Source organism: Astatotilapia calliptera, chromosome 1 (genome assembly GCF_900246225.1).
Source record: "Astatotilapia calliptera chromosome 1, fAstCal1.2, whole genome shotgun sequence".
In the NCBI taxonomy this organism is placed as follows: Eukaryota; Metazoa; Chordata; class Actinopteri; order Cichliformes; family Cichlidae; genus Astatotilapia; species Astatotilapia calliptera.
Window position 1 is genome coordinate 5,681,366 of NC_039302.1, and position 23,916 is coordinate 5,705,281.

Consider the following 23,916-nt stretch of genomic DNA (forward strand, 5'->3'; position numbering starts at 1 on the left):
TAGCCTGCAATCACATTCTTGTTATTACATAAAAATCGTTAGTAATCATGCCACAAAGAAGTTGTTCCCATTCACAATATAGTACGTGAAGTTCTTGGTGATCCTGCTAGTAGGGCTGCTCGATTATGGCAAAAATGCTAATCACGATTATTTTCACTGAAATTGAGATCGCGATTATTTGATGATATTTATTTAACCCTTTAAGACCTACTATAGAACCAAGTCCGCCAGAGCTTATATTATTTTTTTTACATGTTGTAGTGCCGTTTGTGGGAGCATTTCAATTTGCTATGCAACTGTTATAGCCCATATTTTAATAATATGTATGCATTAAGTCCATAGTAACTACATTAATTGCAAAAAAGTGCAATAAACTACAAAAAAATTGAAAATCGTTTTTGTTTTTTTGTTTTTTACATATATTTCTACTTGGAGAAATTTAAGAGGTTTATCCCTCAAAACTTTAAATACAAAAAAGTTGCAAAAAATAGTTTACAACAACAGGAAATTTATTTTGAGTGTCTTCATAGTTTTATTTTGGAGATACACCAATTTTTATATACTGCAGGAAAAACGAAAAAACAATCCTATGATGCAAATTTGCAAAGAAAACAGCAGGTGCATCAAAATAAACTATTTCCAGCAGTGCAATTTGAGTTCTAAGCTCCCAGAAACTATTCAGAAAGGTCAAACATGACCAGTATAGGCTTTTAAGGCCTACAAGTAAAAAACTACAAATTTCCGCGAAAATGACGTCACTTCCGGTTTCGGGCAGGAAATGGCGGACATGCGACAGTTCGCGCTGACGTCTTTTTCACTGTGGGAAGTGTTACGAACAGCTGATCAGATCGGCAAAGCGTGTTTCTGGAATATTGTGTTTTTGTTCCTGCAAGAGCTTTTAATGCAATATTTGCAAAGCTTTATGTGGAAGGAAACCGTGACCGAGGACAAGCTGATGGCATCAGATGTAAGTACAATTCCTCCGGTTTCATATGCAAAACAAATTATTGCGCTAGCTTACACGGTTCCGGTTCTACAGGGATTTAAAAATAGTTACACAACACGGAGCGTGCTGCTCTGACCGGCTTTAAAGGGTTAACAATGACTTTAAAAAAATAATATAAAATAGTGTGCAAAACCACTGAAGTTTTTTTTACCTCTCTTTTCAACCAGCGGCAGTCACTCTCCTCTCCAAATAACTTCTGCTTAGCTTTCCGAGCTTCCCTCGGGTCCTCTTAATCAGCGGACTCCAACCTTTTTTGCGCCACGGACCGGTTTATGCCCGACAATATTTTCACGGACCGGCCTTTAAGGTGTCGCGGATAAATGAGGGAGGGGCTAATAATCGGCTCGGTCATTTTTAATGATCGTTGAAAGCCCAGATCGTAATCGTGATTAAAATTCGATTAATTGAGCAGCCCTACCTGCTAGTGTTTTTTTTAAATATGGCGGAACATGAAGACATTTGGCTGTCTTCATGTTTTAATGTGGCTGTTCCACCATATTTAAAGAATGGTAAACGAACAATAACCAGCAAATCGAAAGGCTGGAACCTGCATAAAAAATAAAGCAGTTTGGAGTAAGGGGTGTGACTCTTTTTTTCCCCAAACATCTCCCTCAGCAAAGTCTATCAATACAACACTGTCCAGCTACAGCACAAATCTGAATGCAACAAGTTCTCTCTTGTTCTGAGAAGACTGTTCAACTCCAATTCTGTGAGCAAATGTATCCACTTCAGAAACTTAAAGCCCCTTTTCACAAAATAAGACATGAACATGTTTCTCAACACAGCCACAGCCCTGGAAAACCCCACAGTAACACAAGAAAAAAAAAATCTTTGTGGAAAAGCAGAGCAGTCTCTTGTAGACATTTTAAATACAGACTGGCCTTTTAGAGAGATTTCAGTCTATTTAAATTGCACATTTTAACCAATGAAACATGAATCAGAATCAGAATGGGTTTTATTGCTATGACATTTATTTGTTAATAATTAATCAAATTAATTAACCACTTATCCCACTCAAGATGTATTCGTTTCTTCTTTAGATAAATGCATGTCAGCCTATTCAATAGGGATGGGAATTAAGAACCAGTTCTTGTAGAAAACCGGTTGCCAGTAGTCCAATTCCTTGGAATTGTTAGTCTGCCTGCCTATCGATCCTGCTTATCAGTTGTTGCACTGGAACTACAATCAGCTGATTTCAGTTTGCGTGTCAGAGAAGGAAAATAGTGACAGTCTAGAGAATGGATATGGGCATTTATTTTTATCGCACAAATGGACGAGATAAATGGTAAAGCGGAAAACTGCATCCAGGACAGAAACAACCGCATTATGCTGCTAACATAGCTTCGGTTCAGTTTGTCCAAATTAAAGGTATAAAACTGAACATCTGCACTACAAGTTTCAGCCCAGTGACTGAGTAGTTCACTACAGGATTCTAATCACTGACAAATAGGAAGGTAGTATTGGCTCATTACTTTGAGATGCACAGTTTTTCTGCTCTAAAAGAAAAGAAAATAACACTTCAAACAGCCAGGATAGCAAAAACAACTACAGGAAGTCAGCTCAATTAATACCAATAAAACTGGCTCTCCTGGAAAGGGGAGTTTAACTCTGACCCTAGGCTGGACACAGTGTGTCCTCTTCACAACCAACTTTGATCACAAGACACAGGCAACAGTGATGGAAACAATGTGATTGATTTAGCTCATTTGTTACACATTGGTTATGTTCAAACACTCCCCCAATGAGCACGAACACACACACACACACGAAGGCACATGATTCCACTCATTCTAAATATAGATGGGTCAACAGCATACAAAGCCACAACGAGGCAGCTAGCACAACAGATAAGCCTATATTAGTGGTTAGTAAAGGGACACAAAATCCCAATCATCCTTACAATGACACCAGCTTTGAATTTGTGCATTAACGGTGAGGAAAGGGAGGAAAAGAACATTGTGTATGAGTTGGTGGGTGTCTGATGATTTCTGTAATAAAAAGAGTGAGGTTTTAAATTAAAATTAGGATTACATTTAGGATGGAATGATAACACAGATACAGCTGATGTGTAAGCAATTAGGCTAGGGAATGCATCTAGTTTAAGAAAAATCCTACAAGCCTCACATTGTTAAAGACTTTATCTGCGAGTTTGGCCTCTAAACTCCATCCTGTGCTTCTCCTGTTAGCAAAACAAACACAAGACTGGTTCACTTTGTCCCATTTCTGACAGCTTGCTATAGCTGCTGTTGATCCAACACGTAGTCTTGTTCGTCATGTTTCCTTAACCAACCAAGAGGACAACAAACAAGAGAGAGCTTACCAACAATAAAAAGAACAGGACTTAACTAGGAAAGGACCTACCAACAGGGCTAAAAACGAAACAATGGAAGAGAAAAGATGGGAGGAGACAGAAATGTTTGAGTGAAAAGTCCTAGAGTAACTTTTTAAACCACAGACACATGAAAAAATTAAATCCTGGACAGAAAACAACACATATGGATTCACAAAAATTTCGGTGTCCAGGGAAATAATCTGTATAAAACGCAGTCTTGAGAAAGGATCTAGTGGGGGTTACTTAAGGAGAATGATGTTAAGAAAGGCTGAGTAGTAGATATTGGAAGTAAGGGGTGGTGGGTATTGAGGAAAAGTTCCTACTCCTGCTTTCCGGGTGGATTCTCCAGCTCAGCAGTGGGGAATGTGCTGGCATACCACAGGGCTTGCTGCTGAAGAATGCAGCAATTTCTAATGGATCCAAGTTCTCTCTCTTACAAACAGACATGCAGACCGAGCCCCAGACCTCTCCCTACTCACACCAAAGCTTCCACTTTCTAGTCACTCGCAATATCACCATGTCCAGTCATTTACACAAAAAACCTACATAAGATATGGTCAGCACTACCACTACAGTACATGACAAAATCATAACTATGACACTTCACCGTGCTTCAGCACCAAAGCACATACAAGCATAAACAATGGGATTTTTGAAATACCAAGTGTCTACAAAAAATATACAAACACATTAAAGTACTCGTGTCCCTGTATACTTTCAGTGAAGCACAAAAATATGTATGAAATTCAATTAAAAAGCAATTATTCTCAATCTTAAAATAATGACAGGGTATGTCTATTAACACAAAAGTACAACCTAACCATAACCCAATTGTAACCCTGACAGTAAAACCAGATTTTGAGTCTCAAAAATGCCTTCAGACTCGTGGGGACTGGGATTTAGGTGCCAATAAGGGCTGTTGGTTCCCACAAGTATAATAAACTTCCAATTTTTGGTCCCCACCACACACACACTAATGTGTCTTCTTTTCTTTTTCTATATATAAAATGAGTGAAAAAGCAGCCAAAGACCTTAAGAAATCCTGGAGAACTATCAATCAAGACCACTTTAAAAATGACAAGAAAATGCTCCTTGGAAGCAAAATACAAAGAATTGGCTCAAGACATAAACACAGTACTGTATGCATTTATTTTCTTTTAAATTATAGAACTGACTCCCGCTATTATATTTCTAAATTGTATCATTGATGCCCCGGCAATATTGCTCACCTAAAATTAATGCAAATAAAGCAAAGTGAATTGCATGAGAGAGAGAGAGCGCATGTTGTGACAAAAAGGCAGGCAAGCTCCCAAATCCTAAATCCAGACAGGATACGGGGAAAGAAAAGGAAGAGGGTGACAAATAGAGCACCAAGCTACCCAACCTGGTAACTGTGAAAAACATCATGCCAAGTGCTGTACAACAACAGACAAGGAGACTACACAAAGAACATCCTGACACGTCACTGACTTTCAAGCTAAAAGCAAGAAATCTTTCAAGAAGAATCTTTGGAAAGTCTGCGCAAGATACACTTTGTTCACACAGAGTAATTCACCAGCGAGCATCATGTGAGAATGTTTATATGATCAAAGGGGTGAGAGAAACAAAAGAACTGAGTGCAAATTTTAAAAAAAAGCTAGAACTAGGGATAAGTCAGGGGTTAGCCTGACCTACTGACATATATATGAATAAGGGCATCAGAGGAGGCATCCTCTTACTGCAGTACCCACAATGGCTTTCCCAAAGGAAAAGCCAAAAGGAAAGCCTCACAGACCACATTTATGATCTATTACAGATTTTAAATCAACAGTAGGAAAAAACATCTTCCAGCTTTTAAAACTAATGATATGGTGAACTTTTTGCGGCCAAACTACCACTGAAAGGCTGGTGTATATGGATAAAGCTGCACCTGACAGCACACAGACTGATGCCATGGTTCAGGATAATCACTTATGGTTCAACTTCAGAACTGAAACCTAACAAGTCCACTGCTGAAACTGAGGAAGAAGAGAGAAGAGCTATCCCTGTCCGTCTAAATATCATCATCATCATCATCATCATTTATTTATATAGCACTTTAAAAACACACAAGGCTGACCAAAGTGCTGAACAATAGAAACATAATAGATACCATAAGAATAATAAATACGATAAAATATTAAACATAGCGAAAACAATAAAATAAAAGTAAATACAAGTCAGTTAACCACTGAGTCAAAAGCCAGTGAATAAAAATGCGTTTTCAATCTGGATTTAAAAACCAGCACTGATGTCGATTGCCTAATGTGAAGAGGAAGATTATTCCAAAGCTTAGGAGCCATAATAGAGAACACTCCGTCTCCTCTCAGTTTCAGCTGTGATTTGGGGACTAAATAATTGCTGCGCCTGACACGTAAGGCTCAATGAGAGGAAACAGGCAGTCAAACTGTCAGGAAACCAGTTGGCAGGTGATTTACACCGCTCTCACTGCTGACTCTCGCTTGCATACATGCTCCTCTGACCTGGGTATTTGAACAATAGACTGCTTTACAAAAAAAAAAAACAACAAAAAAAAAAACAAAAAAAAACAAAAACACATGACTGACATGCATCCGCTCCATGTTAACATGCAGCCTGGTTTCCATCAATCAGACACAAAAGGAGTGTTGGTTACTGTCAGCTTGGGCATTCTGCATTACGTCTGCAATCCACGAGTGAATAGATGGTCTAACACTGTAAAAAGCAGTGATTACACACTATATTTAAATTGATGTAAGAAAAAAAACAGCAGATTTTTTTCCATTTACAAATAAAGACTGGTGATGAAATGATGACAAATGCATACTAAAGGATTTTAAAAAAAACTAACAAAAATTAAATTTCTAAATTAAATTTTCCCTAAAAAAATAAGACTAATAAAAACAATAACAATAATTACACAGGCTAACTCTAGAAAACAGACCACAAGAAATACTTAGAGCTCCTGTCTTCAGATCACACAGGTCACTATTCCTGAATGAAAGATTATTCTCTCCCTCCAATGTGCTTCAACAATCAGAGAAAGAAGCTGTGACAGGTTCCTGTAACTCACAATAGAACAGGAAGAGCATCACCTTTGTAGCAGTCTTAAATTGACACAGCCAGGACACCTGGTCAAATTATAGAACATAATACAAAGCACTGCTCTCATCTGGTTATCACATAGCACATTGTGTGCGAGTCTCTGTGTGTGTATTCACTACCACTGGAGTGCAGTAAGTGTAAAGTATGTCTTTTCCTCTCTGGTGCTTATTTATTTATACTGCTTAATGTTTTAAACAGTAGCTGATGTGAGTATGGGTGTATGTGCTTAAAGCGGGAAGCACCTGCCCGACTGTTGGTGTGTGTTTGCGTTTGTGCATGTGTCTGTGTGGGCGTGTGTGCGCTGTGACTCCTTTCCTCGGAAAAAGGAAAAGCATCATTGTGATTACTTCAGATGCAGACATCCTGCTTCATCGGCTTAATCAGAGAAGAGCAAAGCTCACATTGTCTGACATTATTTCACAGTCACGCTGACCCTCAATTAAAAAGTGTGCCAAGTAAAGAAAACCAAGTGGTGGCAGGACTGTAAGGTGCTCCTCGACCTCATTACAAGTTCAATTTATTCTTTATTCGGACAATTATTTTGGTAAAGACTAGTTTGTGATGATTTCTGTCCCCAGCAGTGGGGGAAATTTGGAAATAGACCGGCTGCTGTATGAATGGGAGACAATTCCTTGCCATCCTTTACTCCAACCCCCCTCCATTCACACTTCCTCTCAAGTCTTGCCCAACATGTATTAATTGGATATAGGTCTGGAGGAAGCAGGCTGGCGGCTGAAAGCAGGGCAAGTGATTTTTTAGTCTACCTGTAGATGTGTACGTAGCACTACAGTGTTGGGGAGGCTCTGAATGTGGCAGCCGCAGCTATGCTGGGAATGTGAGCCTCTGCTCTGCCAGGACTGGACTGGAGAAGCCCACAACTCTATTTAAGGAAATGGCAGTGAGGGGCCCATCAGCCGCTCTCTTTGCCTCTTCGTTTCTGTCTTTTCCGCTGGTCAATGCCACATTTCTTTCCTTATACAATTATTTTCCTTTGTGCAAGAAAGGTTTGTATGCATACCTACTTGGAAGAAGTAGCACACATTTACACACACGCAGACAAGTGTATGTACCAACCACTCACTGGTGGTGTGGTTTGGGTAATTGTTTCCGGTACATTTGTGACCTTAATAGGGATGCAGCTTTGTAAAGTGCTTTAGTGCTGTGGTCTGTTAAACAACAGTGTACTTGCAGAGGGGGGAAAAAGCCACCAGTTAAAGAAAGGTATTAAAGCTTAAAGGTTCTAAGCTGCAGTCACTGAAGGCAAAACTGAATGCACAGAAAACCTCAAACAAGCAGCAGGTGATAGTGGCTGCAGTAAAGCAAAGTATCTCAAGGGAAGAAGCCCAACATTTAGTGAGGTCCATGGGTTGTGGACTTCAGTTGGTGATTGATTTTCCTTTAAGTATTTTAAACAATCCTGATGTTTAAAATTGGCAGTTTGTTCAATTACTTCTAAACCTTTGAAAATGGGGCACTGTGCATGAAAATGCTAAACATTTATTGGAAAACCCATGTGAAAACTTAAAGTTTGCACTTTCTTTGGATACTATTTAGCATTCTGCCCTCAGGTTTATTGCTGACAACATATATTACAATCATCTTTGCATTTTATATGGAAAAGTTGTGTTGTATTCACTTGGTTGAAATATCAAAGGATGAGCACAGGTATAATTAACGTCACTGAAGGCTCAATTCCATTTAAATGACTCAGATCCAAGGTTTTATACTTGATGCACTGGATTGCTGGAGTGCCTTCCTGGGCTACGCAGTGGGACAGGACCATTATTAATGAAGCCGTTTCAAAAGGTTTTTCCTATTAGGATGAGTCAAAGTGAGTTTACCGTGACACCTGGACTGAGGTTGCAAATCTGGGAGATACAGCTTCCTGGAGGAATCTGGTTTGGGTGAGGTCATTTACACCCACCAGAGACTTAAAAAGTCCTGTTGTATGGCCGTCACAGCAACTGTTGCCATGGTGGGCTCTCATGGCGACGGATTCTGCTGATGTCACTCAGTCTTTCGCAGCCAACGGTGTGTCAACTAATTCAAAATAAATGGTTCAGCCGGCGGCGCCTTGCTGTGTCTCCACTGTCATCGTCCATTCATGTGAGGACAGAAAGGACAATCAGAGACACAGCTGAGACCGGAGTGGAGTAACACACTCAACTGCCCCTGGCTAGAAAACTAAAAATGTCTCTGGCAGCAATCACATATTAAGTTGTCTATGCCTTTCATTAATGCTGTTTTATGAGTAAGAGGAATTATTATGTTAAACCCCCCCCCCCCCCCCCCCCCAAAAAAACCTCTCAATCTAATGCTTATATCACAATGCTTACATTGCCTCATCACACATCTTTTTTTTTTTCCCCTGTGGTAATAATTTGTCAAACACCACTTGACACCACATTGATTCACACACTGTGTATAGGTTTAAATTACTTATCTGGTACAAATAGAAAATTCGAAAAGTTCAAACTGTAAATAGACTGAAACCACTTAAGGTTTGCCAATCTAACAGATGAACTCTAAACAATAACCTTTTTCCTCATAGTAGTGCATCTCTTAAGTTTGCAAGGTTGGATTACCTTTGCCATACATGAGATTGCTGCTTGCTGAGTACTATGTCTGCAATGAACAGACATAGTAATCAAATTTTGCCATTGTACTTTAATGAATTCAGTTTGAGGAGTCACAAGGACGTGAGTCAATATACACACAAGTACAAAGCAATCTAACTACACGTAAAACTATCTTATACATCTGACCCACGTTAACTCATGGACTGAACATACACACACACACACACACAATGGACAACTGTACCCTCAAACACACAATAATAACATGGAGTGAACCACCACTCACAACCACTAGCACTTTATATAGCCTCTGTAGAAATTATCCACACCCTCACTTACCTTAACTGCACTACTGTATAGCTCTGTGTAAACAATCATTCTGTACATACGATAATTTTTAACCCTACAACTGTTTACAACTTGCATAGTTCCCATTTCTGTATAGCTGTATATCTCAGATTCCTGTAAAGTTATTTATTTCATATTCTGTATAGTTTTTCATATTTATATCCTGTCCATATCCTGTACATAGCTTGTACTCACTACAGCCTGTACATACTTATAGTTATAGAATATTCACAACATACTTCATACCGTGTACATTATAACATAATAGACCCATTTCTGTAATATACTTACATATCTATATTATTGCTAATATATATTGTAATATATCTGTATCACTAAGCACTTCTGGATGGATGCAAACTGCATTTCGTTGCCCTGTACCTGTGCATGTGCAATGACAATAAAGTTGAATTCTATTCTATTCTAAATGTGTATACTTAAACCTGCATACAATGATTATTTCCGCACAATTTATTAGTGCAAGAACTGGTAAATCTAAGTTTTGGAGTAGAGCGGTGATGAGCTGTTCTTTTATTTAGAAAAAGAAACACCTGCTTTATTTCAAATAAATATTCTCTATCTAGTATGTACTGCTTTGATAAGGTTAATTAAACCTTCCAAAGTCAAGAGATATGATTCCTTGACTAATCTAAGAATATTTTTTCCTCTGAAATATAACCCTTTAATCTCAGAGAATATTACATGTCTAAAGAAGTACTGATGCAGTATTTTTCTTTAGGTGTTTTTGTAAGCATCAACAAGAGTTGCTACATTTTAGGGCATGAATGAATTTATCTGAATCTATACCTTTTGTTTTTAACAGGAAAGAAAGTTCAGATGTTTCTAAGGAGAGTAAGAAACTTAACAACTAGAGCTACAACTGCTGTTAAAATGTAGAGTGAATTAACTGCACATATACCTTATACAAACACCTTGTAATTATTAGATAAACTAGTTAATACAGTGGGACAGTGTACAGTCTAAAAGCCAGTCAGTACACTTGAGACTGGGTGGCTCCCAACCTTAAACAGCCTCCATTAGAGCAGGGCGATATGACCAAATATATTTATCACGATATACATTTTGCTACTAAAAGTAGATGACTTTCATTGCCCCTGTTGTCATTTGTGCCCTTGATGTTGGAATGCTTTCAGACATGTTTTGTTGGATGCGCTAACAAATTGACTGAGTGATTGATTGTTTGAGTGATATATCAACTAGGTCGTATGTTGAGTGTCTGTATGGGGCCTTAGGCCTGGATTGCTTGGGCGTATTTACTGTATGAGAATACTGTATTTTATATGTATTTCTATCTTTTATATCCTATCTATTATAGTTTTTAAGTATTTATCTTTCGTGATGTTGCACTGACCGGAGACATCTTTCAATTTCATTGTACTTGTGACAATGACAATAAAGAATATTCATTCATATTCATTCATATTCACATTTGAAAATTTGGGATAACGATATAACTGACGATATAATTGACACTAGACAAAATACTTTACAACTCCATAACTTTATTACTGCAAAAAAAAAACAAAAAACAAACAAACAAACCCCAAAACATCAATGTATTTTCACTTAAACAAGCAGCTGTTTATGTGCATTAAAGTTATATAAAAATTTAACAGTGCAAATTCCTTGCTGACAGTTTAACCAAAAGGCATTTCCAGTGGAAAATGGCCGACATATCCTCAGCATAACCATGTATAATAGCCACAAAACTCAAAAGAGGTTATACACACACACAATACGGTAATATTATGTTGAAGCACAGTACGTATCACTCCGCGAGGCTCCTGCCTACGATAGCTGTAATGCTCCCACAATCCATCAAGCGGTGCAGCTTCGTAGCTTAGCAAAGTCGTACTAAAAAATTTGAAAGATTTTCAAGCGCCATGTACCACATAAAACCGTTTCAAGGTCAGTAAACACAACCAGAATTCATACATAAGGCACACGGGATTATAAGGGGCACTGTCGATTTTCAGAAAAATCAAAGCATTGATTTTAAGTGTGCCGTATTTTCCAAACAACACGGTAATAGCGACGGCCCGCTAGCATGCTCTGACTGAAGTTCGGTCCGAGTTCGGACATGAGAACCTGGAAGAGGTGTCTGAAAGGAGAATGCTAAAAAAGCTTCTTTCTATCATGGACAACCCCTGTCACCCCATGCATGCCCCCATGGTGGACCATCGGAGCAAACGCAGCAAAAGACTCATTGCCCCGAAATGCAGAACTGACCGCCACAATAAATCCTTTGTGCCGGTGGCTATAAGACTGTATAATTCTTCCTCACTCTGTAGGTGATTTTCCTGAGACTATTACCAATGTTACTCTGTTCCCTTTCAGACCGTGCAATATTACCCAACAGTACCTTATTGAATATTTGTTTCATCTCCCCATCATGTGCTGCTACTCCCTTTATTCTATTGCACAATACTATGTCACTTTCTAGAATCGCCTGCACTGATAATCAAGTTATTTATTCTCCAGGATATAGTTATATATATTACTTTGTTAGTTATTTGATACTATGTCTTGCACTATCCTACTGTATATTACTGTATACTACTATTCTTATTGTATATCTTATTCATCTGTTCCTCTGTCTCTCCTGCTGCTTTGAGCATGTACATGACTAAAGAATTTCCCTCGGGATAAATAAAGTTATTCTTATTCTTATTTAACCATCATTCTTAGCTAAGGTGGAAGTTAACTGCTCTAATTTCTTATGTGAACATGTGCAGGCAAAGGGGAAAATGTAAGCACTGATATCATGATCAGTTTGAATTTAAATCTAGAATTTAGGAGGACAGACTGTTTGTGGTAGATCTGCATGTGATCCCCAGCAGGGCATTTTAAATAAGCTAAATGGATCACGATTTAATTACACCACAGTTACACTGTATATACAGTTATGTGAAAAAGAAAGATTTCATAGACTCTGTGAAGTCCTGTGAAAAACTGAGTACACCCTTAATGATTCCATACAAACTAAGAGGAAAAGCAGCACGCCAGAACAACTAGAAACATACTCAATAAGTACAGCGTGTTGGAAAAGGTTGCCGGGCAAAAGCCCATTTTCTCTTAAAAACAAAACAAAACTGGGTCATGGCAACACCTTGATTAAAGTCCAGACCTCAATCTGAGTGAAATGCTATGATGGGTCCTTTACAGAGCTGTGTATAAATGAATGCCTGCAAACCTCAATGAACTAAGACAATGTTTATTTGAAATTATTGCTATTAAAAGGTGGCTCTACATGTCATGTCTACATGGGGTGTAATTCTCAGGTTTTCCTGACCCAATTTAAAACCTGGCAAGAACTGGATAACATTTGTCCTGATATATAAAACCTTCAGACTGTATATACCACACACAGGCCACCTACCATTCCAAAAGGTTCAGCTGACAATGCATAACTTGTACTTTTATGCTACATAACATTTCAGGTTATTCATATTTTTAAATGACTGCATGACATCCCTCTCACACACACCAATTATGTTTCAGTCCACCTCATTGTTGCAACTTAGAGCCTTTATGAAGCGATCTGCTTGTTGCAATCACTTTGTTACTGATGCCTGGTCTCTCATGGACATACCTGGCTCTAGCTGCCTGTCGTGTTTACCATCCTGTCAAATATCGATCACCCTCATTGATAGTCATTTCCTTAACTTGACTGGAAGCCGAGAATCCCTCCTACTTTGTGTCAACGCTGTTTATTTCGCCTTCATTGTTTGAAGTTGCTGACTTTTATTGACTTTCTGTGGTCTCTGGTCACCACATCGTATCGCTGCTGCTTTGTTGCAGATTTTTTTTTCCAAATCCAAAAAAGGATCAGAGACCTTGGTTCAGAGCATATTCTCTGCTTGGAGTGTGAGACATCTTCAACAGGTTTGGTGAGTAAGCATTCAAAAACACAAACAGTTGTTGTTAACTTTATTTCATAGTGTAATTGTACTAGGAAATATAGTAGAACTTGCAGGTTATTTAAACTTTATCATTTACAGAAGTTTGAATACCTGTCTTTAGACCAAAGTATATGTAAAAGTATTTATTTTCTAATCATCTAAGAAATGAATTCAGCACAAAACACTCAGCACTAACAGACTGGCTATTCAATCACATTCAACCACAATCAGAGCATGTGCTTTAGGTTTGGGCTAGATGAACATAGATACACATATGGCACAATAATCCAACATGTTACAGAAGGTGAAGCTAAGATATCAAAGTTAGAAGCAAGCATAGAAGGGTGAGTGAGAAACTAAACCTTGAGCCTTTATGAAGCCCTTAATTGCATAATCCCTGCTATCACTGACACTACATCTGCCTCCCTCATAGAAAATATCAACAGGCTGACATGTCTGCCCAGTGGCTAGTTTGCTACTAGCAAACTAGCCACTGGAGTCTGTTTGGCAGTTGCAAATCCCCTTATTTTCACACACATATATACAGTAAAACGTAAACTATAAAAATACTAATTATACAAATAAACACACGCGTACACACACCCAACTGTACTCAAGCAACAAGGAAAAGCATTTGCTGTAGAGGTCTGGTGGAAAAGACTAATTTTATTTCCCCCTCTGGTCAATTTGGCAGGTTGTCTGTCCCCATTCCTGAGTTTCAGTACGAGTTCACAGAACACGCCGTCAACCTCCAGAAATAAACTGTTTGCTCATGCGTGGGTGCGATGAAATAGTTTGGCTCTCAAACCAGAGACAAGATTTTTCTCTCTCCCCTCTCCCTCTACAGACGTTCAAAAAGGCACAAAAGGCTGATGACAGAGCTTCTATGGGTGTGTATTAAAAAAGAAAATTCCACTTTTAAGTTTTATCTCTGTGGGAGACCGTATTTATAGATACTCATGTGGCAGAACAGGCCAGCTACATTAGGCTCAAATTAGATTGACATCCATGTTTTTTTTGTTTTTAAAATGTATGCTATAGCTCTTACAAACATTACTCATCATCTTCATCTTACTCAGGCATGTTTTTTTAGATCTCGTCAACAAACCCTGAAAGTCTCCTTCAAAAAAACCACAAAACTCCAAAACATCTTGGGCTGCTAAACGGTGTTGATCAACATATCTGTTCATTTCAACTGAGGCTGGAAGCCATAAGGTCTGTTAATATAAAGTTAATATTCAAAGTTAATAACATAACTTTAAAAGCCTTTGGAAAGCCATATCAGACAGAAAGCAGTGAATGGCAGCTGTAAATGGCAGCAGTATTCCTGATTCTTCATCTTCTCCCTTCTCTGCCCCACCCATCCCATCCTCTTCCTCTCTTGGGGGCAGGGATAGCTCAGTAGGTAAAGTGGTCGCCCCATGATCGGAAGGTCGGCGGTTCGAATCCACTTAACGGCTACCCTGAGGTACCCCTGAGCAAGGTACCGTCCCTACACACTGCTCCCCGGGCGCCTGCTTAGTGGGCTGCCCACTGCTTCACTGAGTGAATGGGTCAAATGCAGAGAAAAACAAGTAATTTCCCCATGGGGATCAATAAAGTATCCATTATTATTATTATTCTTCCACACCATGGTGTACTTAGGAGACCTTAGCTCTAGTGAGAGTGGAATCACTTTTCTCTTTCCACTGTCTACCCGCCACACACACACACACACACACACACACGGAAAGCCCATGTTCAACTCACACTGAGCTACTGACTCAAGTGTGCTCCTACGTGCCCACATTCCTAGACAGTATCCCCAACACCAGAACCGTTTACCGCCTCAGTCAGGAATGCTGATTTCCAGTACAGGTTTTCATCAGACCTAGTTTAGGCAGAGAGTGCAACAGGAATTCACTGAGTAATACTAGCCATTAAAAAAAATAAGAAATAAAAACGCAAACCCCCCCCGTCACTCACCTTCCAGACAGACTGACAGCGACTCTGCTTTCCCTCTCTCTACAATAACAGATACAAGGCTAATGCCAGAAGCCATATTTTGACCTACATTCAAACAGCTTTTTGAATTCAAATTCTTCACTGACGTTAAATCCCCTCATCCATTGTATAATTCTTACATTCTGCTGATCTAAGGCTCAAAGGTGTTAAGAAAAGTGCTTTTCCATTTGCTTCGCCTAATCGTTTCAAATTACCAAAAAGCCGCCAGAAACACGTCTCTTTCCATTTTGCACTTCTGCCATTCACAAACTAAACAGCAACTGAAAACTATCAAATGTAGGCATTTTTTCCATTTCGCTGGGAAGGTTCCTGTAATACTTTTCTTTAATGGAAATTTAAATTCATATCCATACTACAACTCTGAGCATTTACATCCCTCCAAATCTAACACAGGTAAACTTTAGGCTGTGACACAATGGCATGACCATAACCAATGTTCTACTCAGTCAGAGAGAGTAGGGCTGGGACATGATCACCCATGTGACTTCTTAGAGTACTGTATATGCCGCTGTGGTTGGTTGGCTGTAGCAGGAACAGGTTTGAAAATCTCTGAGCTTTCACATACCTGATTTCAAGCTTGACTGGACTGATCAGCTCTCTATACCCATCTTAGATAATGCTACATTAAAATTCAGAAAATAACAGAACACTGAAATTATTAAACACCTTTCATTCTTCTCGCAGCTGGTTACAAAAACAGCACAAACTGTACATTTGGATCTCCAAATAGTGCATAGAAGCTCACGGTGAAATCATTTATTTTGATAGGACTTGACTGTGACTTGACTGTGTTTGGCTGAGATTTTTTGATTGACATTGCCTTCCACACATATGAATGAATTTTCGTCTCTCCTTCAAAGATAATATATGAAAACTGTTTAAAAAAAAAAAAAAAAAAAAAAAAGGTGTCCATTGCTAACTCCCTTTACATTAATTTTAACATGTGCAACAGTTTTTCTCCAGTTCCTTAAAAACAGTTCAGCTTAATAATCACAGATCACAAAGAGTGAGAACCTCACAGGTGTTTTTAAAAAACAAACAAACAAACCCCTACAGGGTATTTTATCTTGCAAACTGTAAATAAAGTGGTTAACTTTCCATTACACTTAACAGCTACTTTACATGTGCCATCACTGTGGTTACTATAGTCTGTGCTGTACTGTTCTGCTCAACCTTCAAATCGCATTCATTTTGAGCAGTAAGAAAACAACCAGTGCAAAAGCATTAAAAAAAAAAACCAAAACAAAGACGGACTCCAAAACAAAGGAACTGCATATAAATACAGTGTCACCAAGTGCTGGCTGCTGCAACTCATCTCAAGTACAGAGTTCTACTTCTGTCCACCTCTCCAACACAGCTGCTGCTTGTATGTTCTCAATCCCTGGCAGCCTCCTTCCAGCTCAAACAGCCGTGCAGGCCAGGTCAGCAATACACCACACCACACAAAAATGAAGCTAGTCATTCAGAACACCAGGCCCACTGTCCTGCCCCAACCCCACCTCTTACACGACCCCTACACATGTGTGCATATGTCATCCTTCAGATAGCGCTCTGCACACTATTCAAGTCCTCTCAACTTAATCCAATATTGTCCCTCTTGAGGTTGCCTCAAAAGAAGTTTTGTTCTCTTTAGGAGGGGAGGAAAAACAGGAAGTTACATTCTTTCCTAATCACAACAAAAATGCAGCTGGCTGCTTATTAGCAGACAGCTAATAAAAACAGTAAAACCAGTATTCCAAATTCCCCTATGATTTCTGCACCAAAAGCCATCAAAGTTGCAAGGTGAAGTGATAAGAATGATTTGAATTGGCACTTCACTTGTTGTCTTTAAGCTTGACTTGAAAACTCAGTGGATGCAGGACTCCTTTTACACATCTGTGCTGGACTGTTAAAGTAAAAAGAGGCTGAGAAACACAAAAACCCTATAAAGTAACCAAAACCAGAGCGTGATAAAATCATGTTAATCCAATAACAAAGAGGAATAAATCATAAATCACATGTGATGCAATTCTGCAGGTCTCAGCGATCCCACTGACTGGGGCCACATCTCAAGTCACTTCCAGGGTCCCGAAAAAAGCCTGCCTCTGAGCCGCTTGGAGAAGTAGGTCACTGAGGATTCCATTCAGTTGTACAGCGCTTTCCAAATAGTTGCGCTTTTCCACTCAGCCCAAGACCTCCAGCTGTATGTTAACCCTTTAAGTGCCTGCAGGTCTCATTTCTGTATCAGCATAAAATCCCACTGTCCTGATTCACAAGCAGTCGGTAATTAGTGTTTTGACTCAGAAGTTTTGACTCAGTTTAGGATTAGTGAATTTGCTTTTTATCCTGCCCACACTGTATGTATATAATAGCTTGTTTTAATTTCAAAAGTGTACTCTGTGTTTTAGTCAAATCCATGAAGGGGGAAAAAAAAGATCTCACAGAACTATGTGCTAAAACTCTTTTGGGGAAGCAGCTTTTAAGTCACTGAAAACAACTTTAAAACTGAGAAACTCAAAAACCAATAAACTGCCCATACAAACTCAGAAAAAAACAAAACAAACAAACAAAAAGAAAACAGCTAACTGATCTATCAGCCTTACCCTAGTACATAAGCACTCAAACAAGCTACCACAACATACCAGAGGGATCATGTAACCAGACAATCTTCCCAGTCTCCCTCTTTTCAGCTGCATGTGCTCTGACGCTAGGTCCACAGAGCTGAAATGGGCCACGGATTTCATGTTACCAAGCTGAATCAGCAGATTAGAAATGGCCACAAGATGATCGAGGTGTGACAAAACTGAGGGGCACGACGTCAAATTCCAGGATTTACAGAAGTTAGAAACTCATTTAATAACTTTAAAATTATTCCAGTGAACTAGAGGTGCAAACTGAACACGCAGAGCTGACGTATATCAAATTGATAACTTCTAACTATTCAGAATACTCTGATTCAGACCAAGGACTTTGTCAAGAAAGAAACTCCAAATTATCCAATTTTCCCAAGTCATTCCACAATAGTATGATATGTTTTCTTAATAAAAACATCATTACCTTTAATGTTGACCGGAAAAGGGGTGAAAAATGATCTGTTTTGATAGAAATCTAAATAAAATGCAGCTGTTCTGACATGTTCTATACTAATAACTACAAACTTACTCCAACTGATCAGTTTAAAAGCATTACGAAAATTCTAGGAGACTTTACTTGAGTTACTATTCAAATGTGTGTGCTTCTGTAAATGTAGCAAAACCACAGAGTTACTTCACTTTGTAAATTCCTGACCTGATGACACTGAGATAAACAGACTCAGTTTTGAATCACCAAACCTGAACAGTGCAATTGTCCCTGATCTGTCTAAGACATAGGTGTCAAACTCTGGCCTGCAGCCTAATCACATTTGGCCCGCGAAGCCATACCAAATTACTATTAGAGCTGGCCTACTGGTATTATACAGCTAATATATATATTGTTTAGTATTAAGCTTTGCTTGTTCCATATTCAGTTTTTCAGCAAAACGTGTTTGAGTCCATAAGAAAAGATTCATTCTTATATCTGGAGGAATAAATATATTTCAATAAATATTAACGTTAGCCCGCGACTTTGTTCCAGTTTTGAATTTTGGCCCACTGTGTATTTGAGTTTGACACCCCTGGTCTAAGATGTCAGTAAAATTGAGGAAATCCTTCTTACATTTATAGCAGGTGTGTGCCTCACTCTAAAGGAGACTTTGGTAACAATCAAACGAGTATTCTAAACATTTCTTTTAAAAAATTATTATTATTATTAGTATTAGTAGTAGTAGTAGTACAAATATTTGGGTACAGAGGCAGGTACCAACTCTCTTGAACTACTATAGATTATAATTAGGCAGAAGCTGAGCGAGAGGTTTGTGCGACTGGTAGACAATTACTCCACAGAAGATGCCATCTCTTCTGTGGTTCACACCACCCTCACCCACCTGGAGCAGAAGAATTCCTACGTCCGTTTGCTCTTCGTGGACTTCTCATCTGCTTTCAACAAAATGATCCCACAGACACTTGTTGATAAATTACTGACTGTGGACTGAGCTCCTCTCTTTGTAACTGGTGTTCTGTGCTCCGGCATCAACGTGTGGCACGGAAATTGCACTGTGGCAGAGAGGAAAGCTCTACAGAGGGTGGTGAAGCCGCCCAACTGTCACAGACATATATAGCTCCAGATGCAGGAAGAGGGCAACCTGTATCATGAAGGACCCCACTCACCCAGCACACACACTCTTTGTCCCGATCCCCTCAGGCAGGAGGCTGAGGAGCATTAAATGCAAAACCACCAGACTGAGAAACAGCTTCATTCCAGAAGCTGTGAGACTTCTCAATGCATAAATGGTCAAGAACTGCTATTGTAGCACCTTAATCACTACTGACACTGTCACTTTATCAATGCTGGTCATCATGCACTTTGCTGCTAAAGTATTTATTTATACCTACACTCTATATCCATACTGGTACTCAGGTTGTTGCACTCTAGTTATCATATTATTTATCATATTGTTTTATTACTTGTTATTCTGTTTGTTAGGAAAAAAAACAACAACCCAAAAAACCCCAAATATTTATGTATTACTTTTTAAGAAAAAAAAAAAAAACTCTGTTTCTTCATTATTTTGTTTCTTTTCGCTCCAGGACCGCGTGTACATAATTTCGTTCCACCTCATGTTAACATGTGATGCGAATGACAATAAAGCTCCTTGAATCCTTACTGCCCTGCCTAGTTACACAAATTAGGGCTGTGCGACAGGACCAAAATCTCATATCCCGATATAAGACAATTTATCATCCCGACAACGATATATATCACAAAATTTTTACATTTTCTGTAAATTCTGTGAATCTTGGGCAACTCGACTTGGGTTTAGTGTTTTGAGCTGGGCGTCATGAACCTGGAGTAGAATGTTTTGACCGATGCATGAAACTGCATTTTTAGACATAGGTTGTAACGGCCGCCATTTTCTTTGTGAGTATTTATTATACAACATGTTTCCCTCTCTCACACCGAGTATCTGTCGATACTGTTCACTAATCTGATATCAGTGCATACTGTGAGGAAGAAATTGGAGATGTTAACGCTGTTAACTAATGACACTTTGCTGCTAGCTTCCTCAATGTTACACTGGTTCTCCTGCAACCTGCTCCTATCACTGTCAAGTGCTGAAGTAAAGAAAAAACTGATCTGAAAAGACTGGTTCATAGATCCACACTCTGTCACCAATATGCGTTTTAGTTTTTTCAATCAGCGGTTCGGGGATTTGAACCTGCAACTGTTTATACACAGACTTATTAAAAATTTGGGATGTGACAATTCTCCAGATCAATGTTTTTTACTTCTACATCCATTTACCTCTGTTTTTGTATGGCTTTTATGTTTTGTTTTGTTGAGAAAAACAAAGAAATGAGAAATAAAATAAGTATCATCACTTGTTCTTAGCTGGGTCAGCTTCCATTAGATCTAGATGTTTTAACCAGGAATTAACAGCTCCACATGACCAACTAGGATAAGTCAGAGTCTCACAATACATAAAGACAGAGTCACAACACAATGCTGTGCACTTTTGTCACACCTCTAACAAATACCCGTATTTGGGGTAGCTCCTGTAGGGGTCTCCTGTCCATCACTCACAGACATGGATGAAGATTACTTGAAAACTACACTGGCTGGTAAATATAACAGATCATAATGCTAAACTGGACTAATTTTAAGAAAATTAATCAAATGAAAAATTCTCCAGCCTCCTTTGTTAGGAATTCAACTGTCCTGTGAGAATAAATAAATAAAATCAACGTCTTGCTAGCTGTAAAATTAGGAGCCACACTGAACATAACTGACTTAAATATCACCACAAAGACCATAAGTCTATCTCGCATGATGGAGCACATTCTGAAAAGTAAAAAAATAAAAATAAAAATAAAAGGAGGAACAGCTGATGAATTAGAAGACATCAGCCCTCCTCCATCGCCTCTGTCCTCGTTTTGCTCTGATCTCTGACACTATAAACAAGCCTGACTTTGGGAGGGGTCGACCAAGAGAATTTCATAAACTGCACTTTGATGTCTCCAGTTTTACTCAATAATAACAAAGACCAGCTTGTATTAACCGAAGCCACTGACTGTGGTACACCCTGATAGAAACTCTGTAATATCTGTGAGTATCACTTCAGGCAGGTTTGCTGTGATGGCCCAGTGTTACCGCATACAGCTGTTGCCATAGGTGCACGGAGACGCTTTCACTCTGCTGCTGCAGCAGCAGCAGCACCGCTTCATTCTATTTTTCATGAGCTCAGTCGGTTGCCAGGGTTTTAGTTTCCATGGCCACACTGCAGTCTGATGGAACAAAAACCAAACCAGAATGCACGCCCGCTCCCCAACACCTCAGTTGTCTTGGCCCAGTACCCGCCCAGGGACCATCATGGCAATAAAGGCTGGCACACTAACCGACTGCCATCACCAACCACCCGTGGTGCCAGCTGAGGTAACGTGTGCGAGTTCTCAACCTCCTCTCACTCTCATCTACTGACCAGCCACAGGGTGCAGCACAACACCATCAATGATTCAGCAATTTACCACTCCTGCTGTATCTACAGGAACACCTCACACAGGAAGTTTATTCTAATGCCCTTGGGATGCCTGCACCATGATTGTCTAGTGTCTGTTACAAGATTGAGAACTACAATGGAACAATGGAAAAAACACATTTCGTTTTAAATAAGTGAAAAACCTGACCAGAAACAGCTAAACTGTCACAGTGACTGTGATAACTGCTGCATCAATGGATTCCAGCTCTGTAAGTGGAGAAGATGCATCACTCTTTCCTCTTCTGTAATAACTGCTGGCAACTCCCAGATTTCAGAAATATGCCTGAATAAATCGAAAAGCACAAAAATCTACTTTGGGTTAGGTTTTTTTTTTCCAATTTCGCAGTTCACTCCTTTATGATAAGAAGAGTGAAGTTGCTGAAGGAGAAGAGTGCAGTGTGAAGAACAAAAAAGTAATCGTAGTGTTTGTGAGTGCCTGTAAATGCATCTAACCAAGCATGTGGTAGTCCTACCTGGATTATTGGCCTCCCCCTCCAGGACCTGCAGCTCGGTGCACTCGGCAAGCGAGTGCTCCAGGCAGAGCTGCAAGAAGCGGGCCTGGGTTGGGCTCACCCTCTTCAGCAGGGACAGCAGGGCCACCGTCTGCTCGCACTCATTCCACCCCTTGAACCAGCTGGCCAACACACCCACTTGATCACGAAACATCATGGTCTGCAAGACGGGAGGGGGGGGTTGAAGGCTGGCGGATTGAAGCGTATCTGCTCTTAAGACTGAACGGTAGCTTTACAGCGGTTATTGGCGTCTCTGTTCAGCTGTGGCGCTGTGTTACCATTCTAAGCTTTTTTATTATTATTATTATTATTAGTCAGGTCAGCAGTCTCTGCCAGTATTCCTGGTGGAGCCTTCTCCTGTATGATAATCTCTGGGTTGTAAGGGTGAGAGAAGATGGGAGGGGGGTGTTAGTTGCTCTTCTTGCTGGGCATTAGGTGAAACGAACTCCTGCTGCTGCTTAGTCACTCTCAGAGCGATTGATATTTGATGAGTCAGCTTTCTTCCAGCACAGGCTGTGTCACATCAGCTTCAGCCTCACAGGCATTTTTCTTCAGGGAATCCCTCTCAGCCCTGCAAGAGGGTGTCAGATGTTAAGTGAGGGAGGGGAATAAAGGGAACATTTAACCCACGCTGCTCTCAGCTTCTACTTAAGTAGGTCTCTCCCTTCTTATCAGACCTCTACGGTGACTTTTACAGAACACTGAGCATCGTTAGAAACGCGACGGTGTCCCTGTTGCTTCAGACTTGCTGCTGCAGTGGGGTAGTTTGAAAGAGAGGGAGGAAAAAAAGAGAAAAAAAACCCTCATACTTTATAGGTCTCCTCCTCGCCGTCGCTATGCGAACAAGCTTGTGGCATTCACCACCGGGACAAAAATAAATAATTTGCGTTTTTTTTGGTATCCACCCATTCCTTAAAAATACAGCTGTTGGTACTAGTGGCGCTACATCCCGGAATTTTCCGAAAAGGACGCCGGGTTACCGACGGCGGCCACTGGCACGCCTGTGTGCTGCACAGACGATAGCACCGACTTCCCTCCGTTATTCTAATGACAGGTTACTTCGTATCGGAGACCGAGATCCGGCAGTGAAGGCTAGCTTTCAGCTGTAAAAACCCTGCAGAGCAGGCTACGAGCCGACTCCAGGTTCCCGAGCTTTTACCGCTGTCTAAAACTGTCACTTTGCCTCATCAGCACACAGGGAATGACTGTCGGCGTGTGTTAGAGTGTACGAGGAGTTTGTAAAATGTTGTGAAACGGAAAACTAGGGAACAGATCCGTACATTTATCCACGTTCCTATCTAGAACGTTTCCATAGAATAACCGCGTAGCAGCTGTAAATTTAACCCAAGTTACCGTTAGCAAATTTCCCAACAGTGTTAGCCCCGCGAATAAAATTTAATGGCTGGGAATTCCACATTCCCCGCGACATTACTTGAAAAGTCCTTAGTCAACCGCTAAAACTGTGTAATTTTCATTTAAAGACTGGGGTAGAGTTGATAAAACAACGGAGGGAAACAG

General features: G+C 39.8%; 1 protein-coding gene across 2 annotated transcripts in view; it reads right to left on the reverse strand.

The window, feature by feature from the left end:
- The window catches only part of samd4a (sterile alpha motif domain containing 4A), a 73,796-nt gene that overhangs the window by 49,432 nt on the left and 448 nt on the right, over window positions 1-23,916 (reverse strand). For both annotated transcript variants that reach the window (XM_026153809.1, XM_026153898.1), the window contains exon 2: window positions 22,360-22,969. In XM_026153809.1, the coding sequence (XP_026009594.1) occupies window positions 22,360-22,555 (196 nt within the window). In that variant the 5' untranslated portion in view covers window positions 22,556-22,969. The remainder of the gene's footprint in view (window positions 1-22,359; window positions 22,970-23,916) is intronic.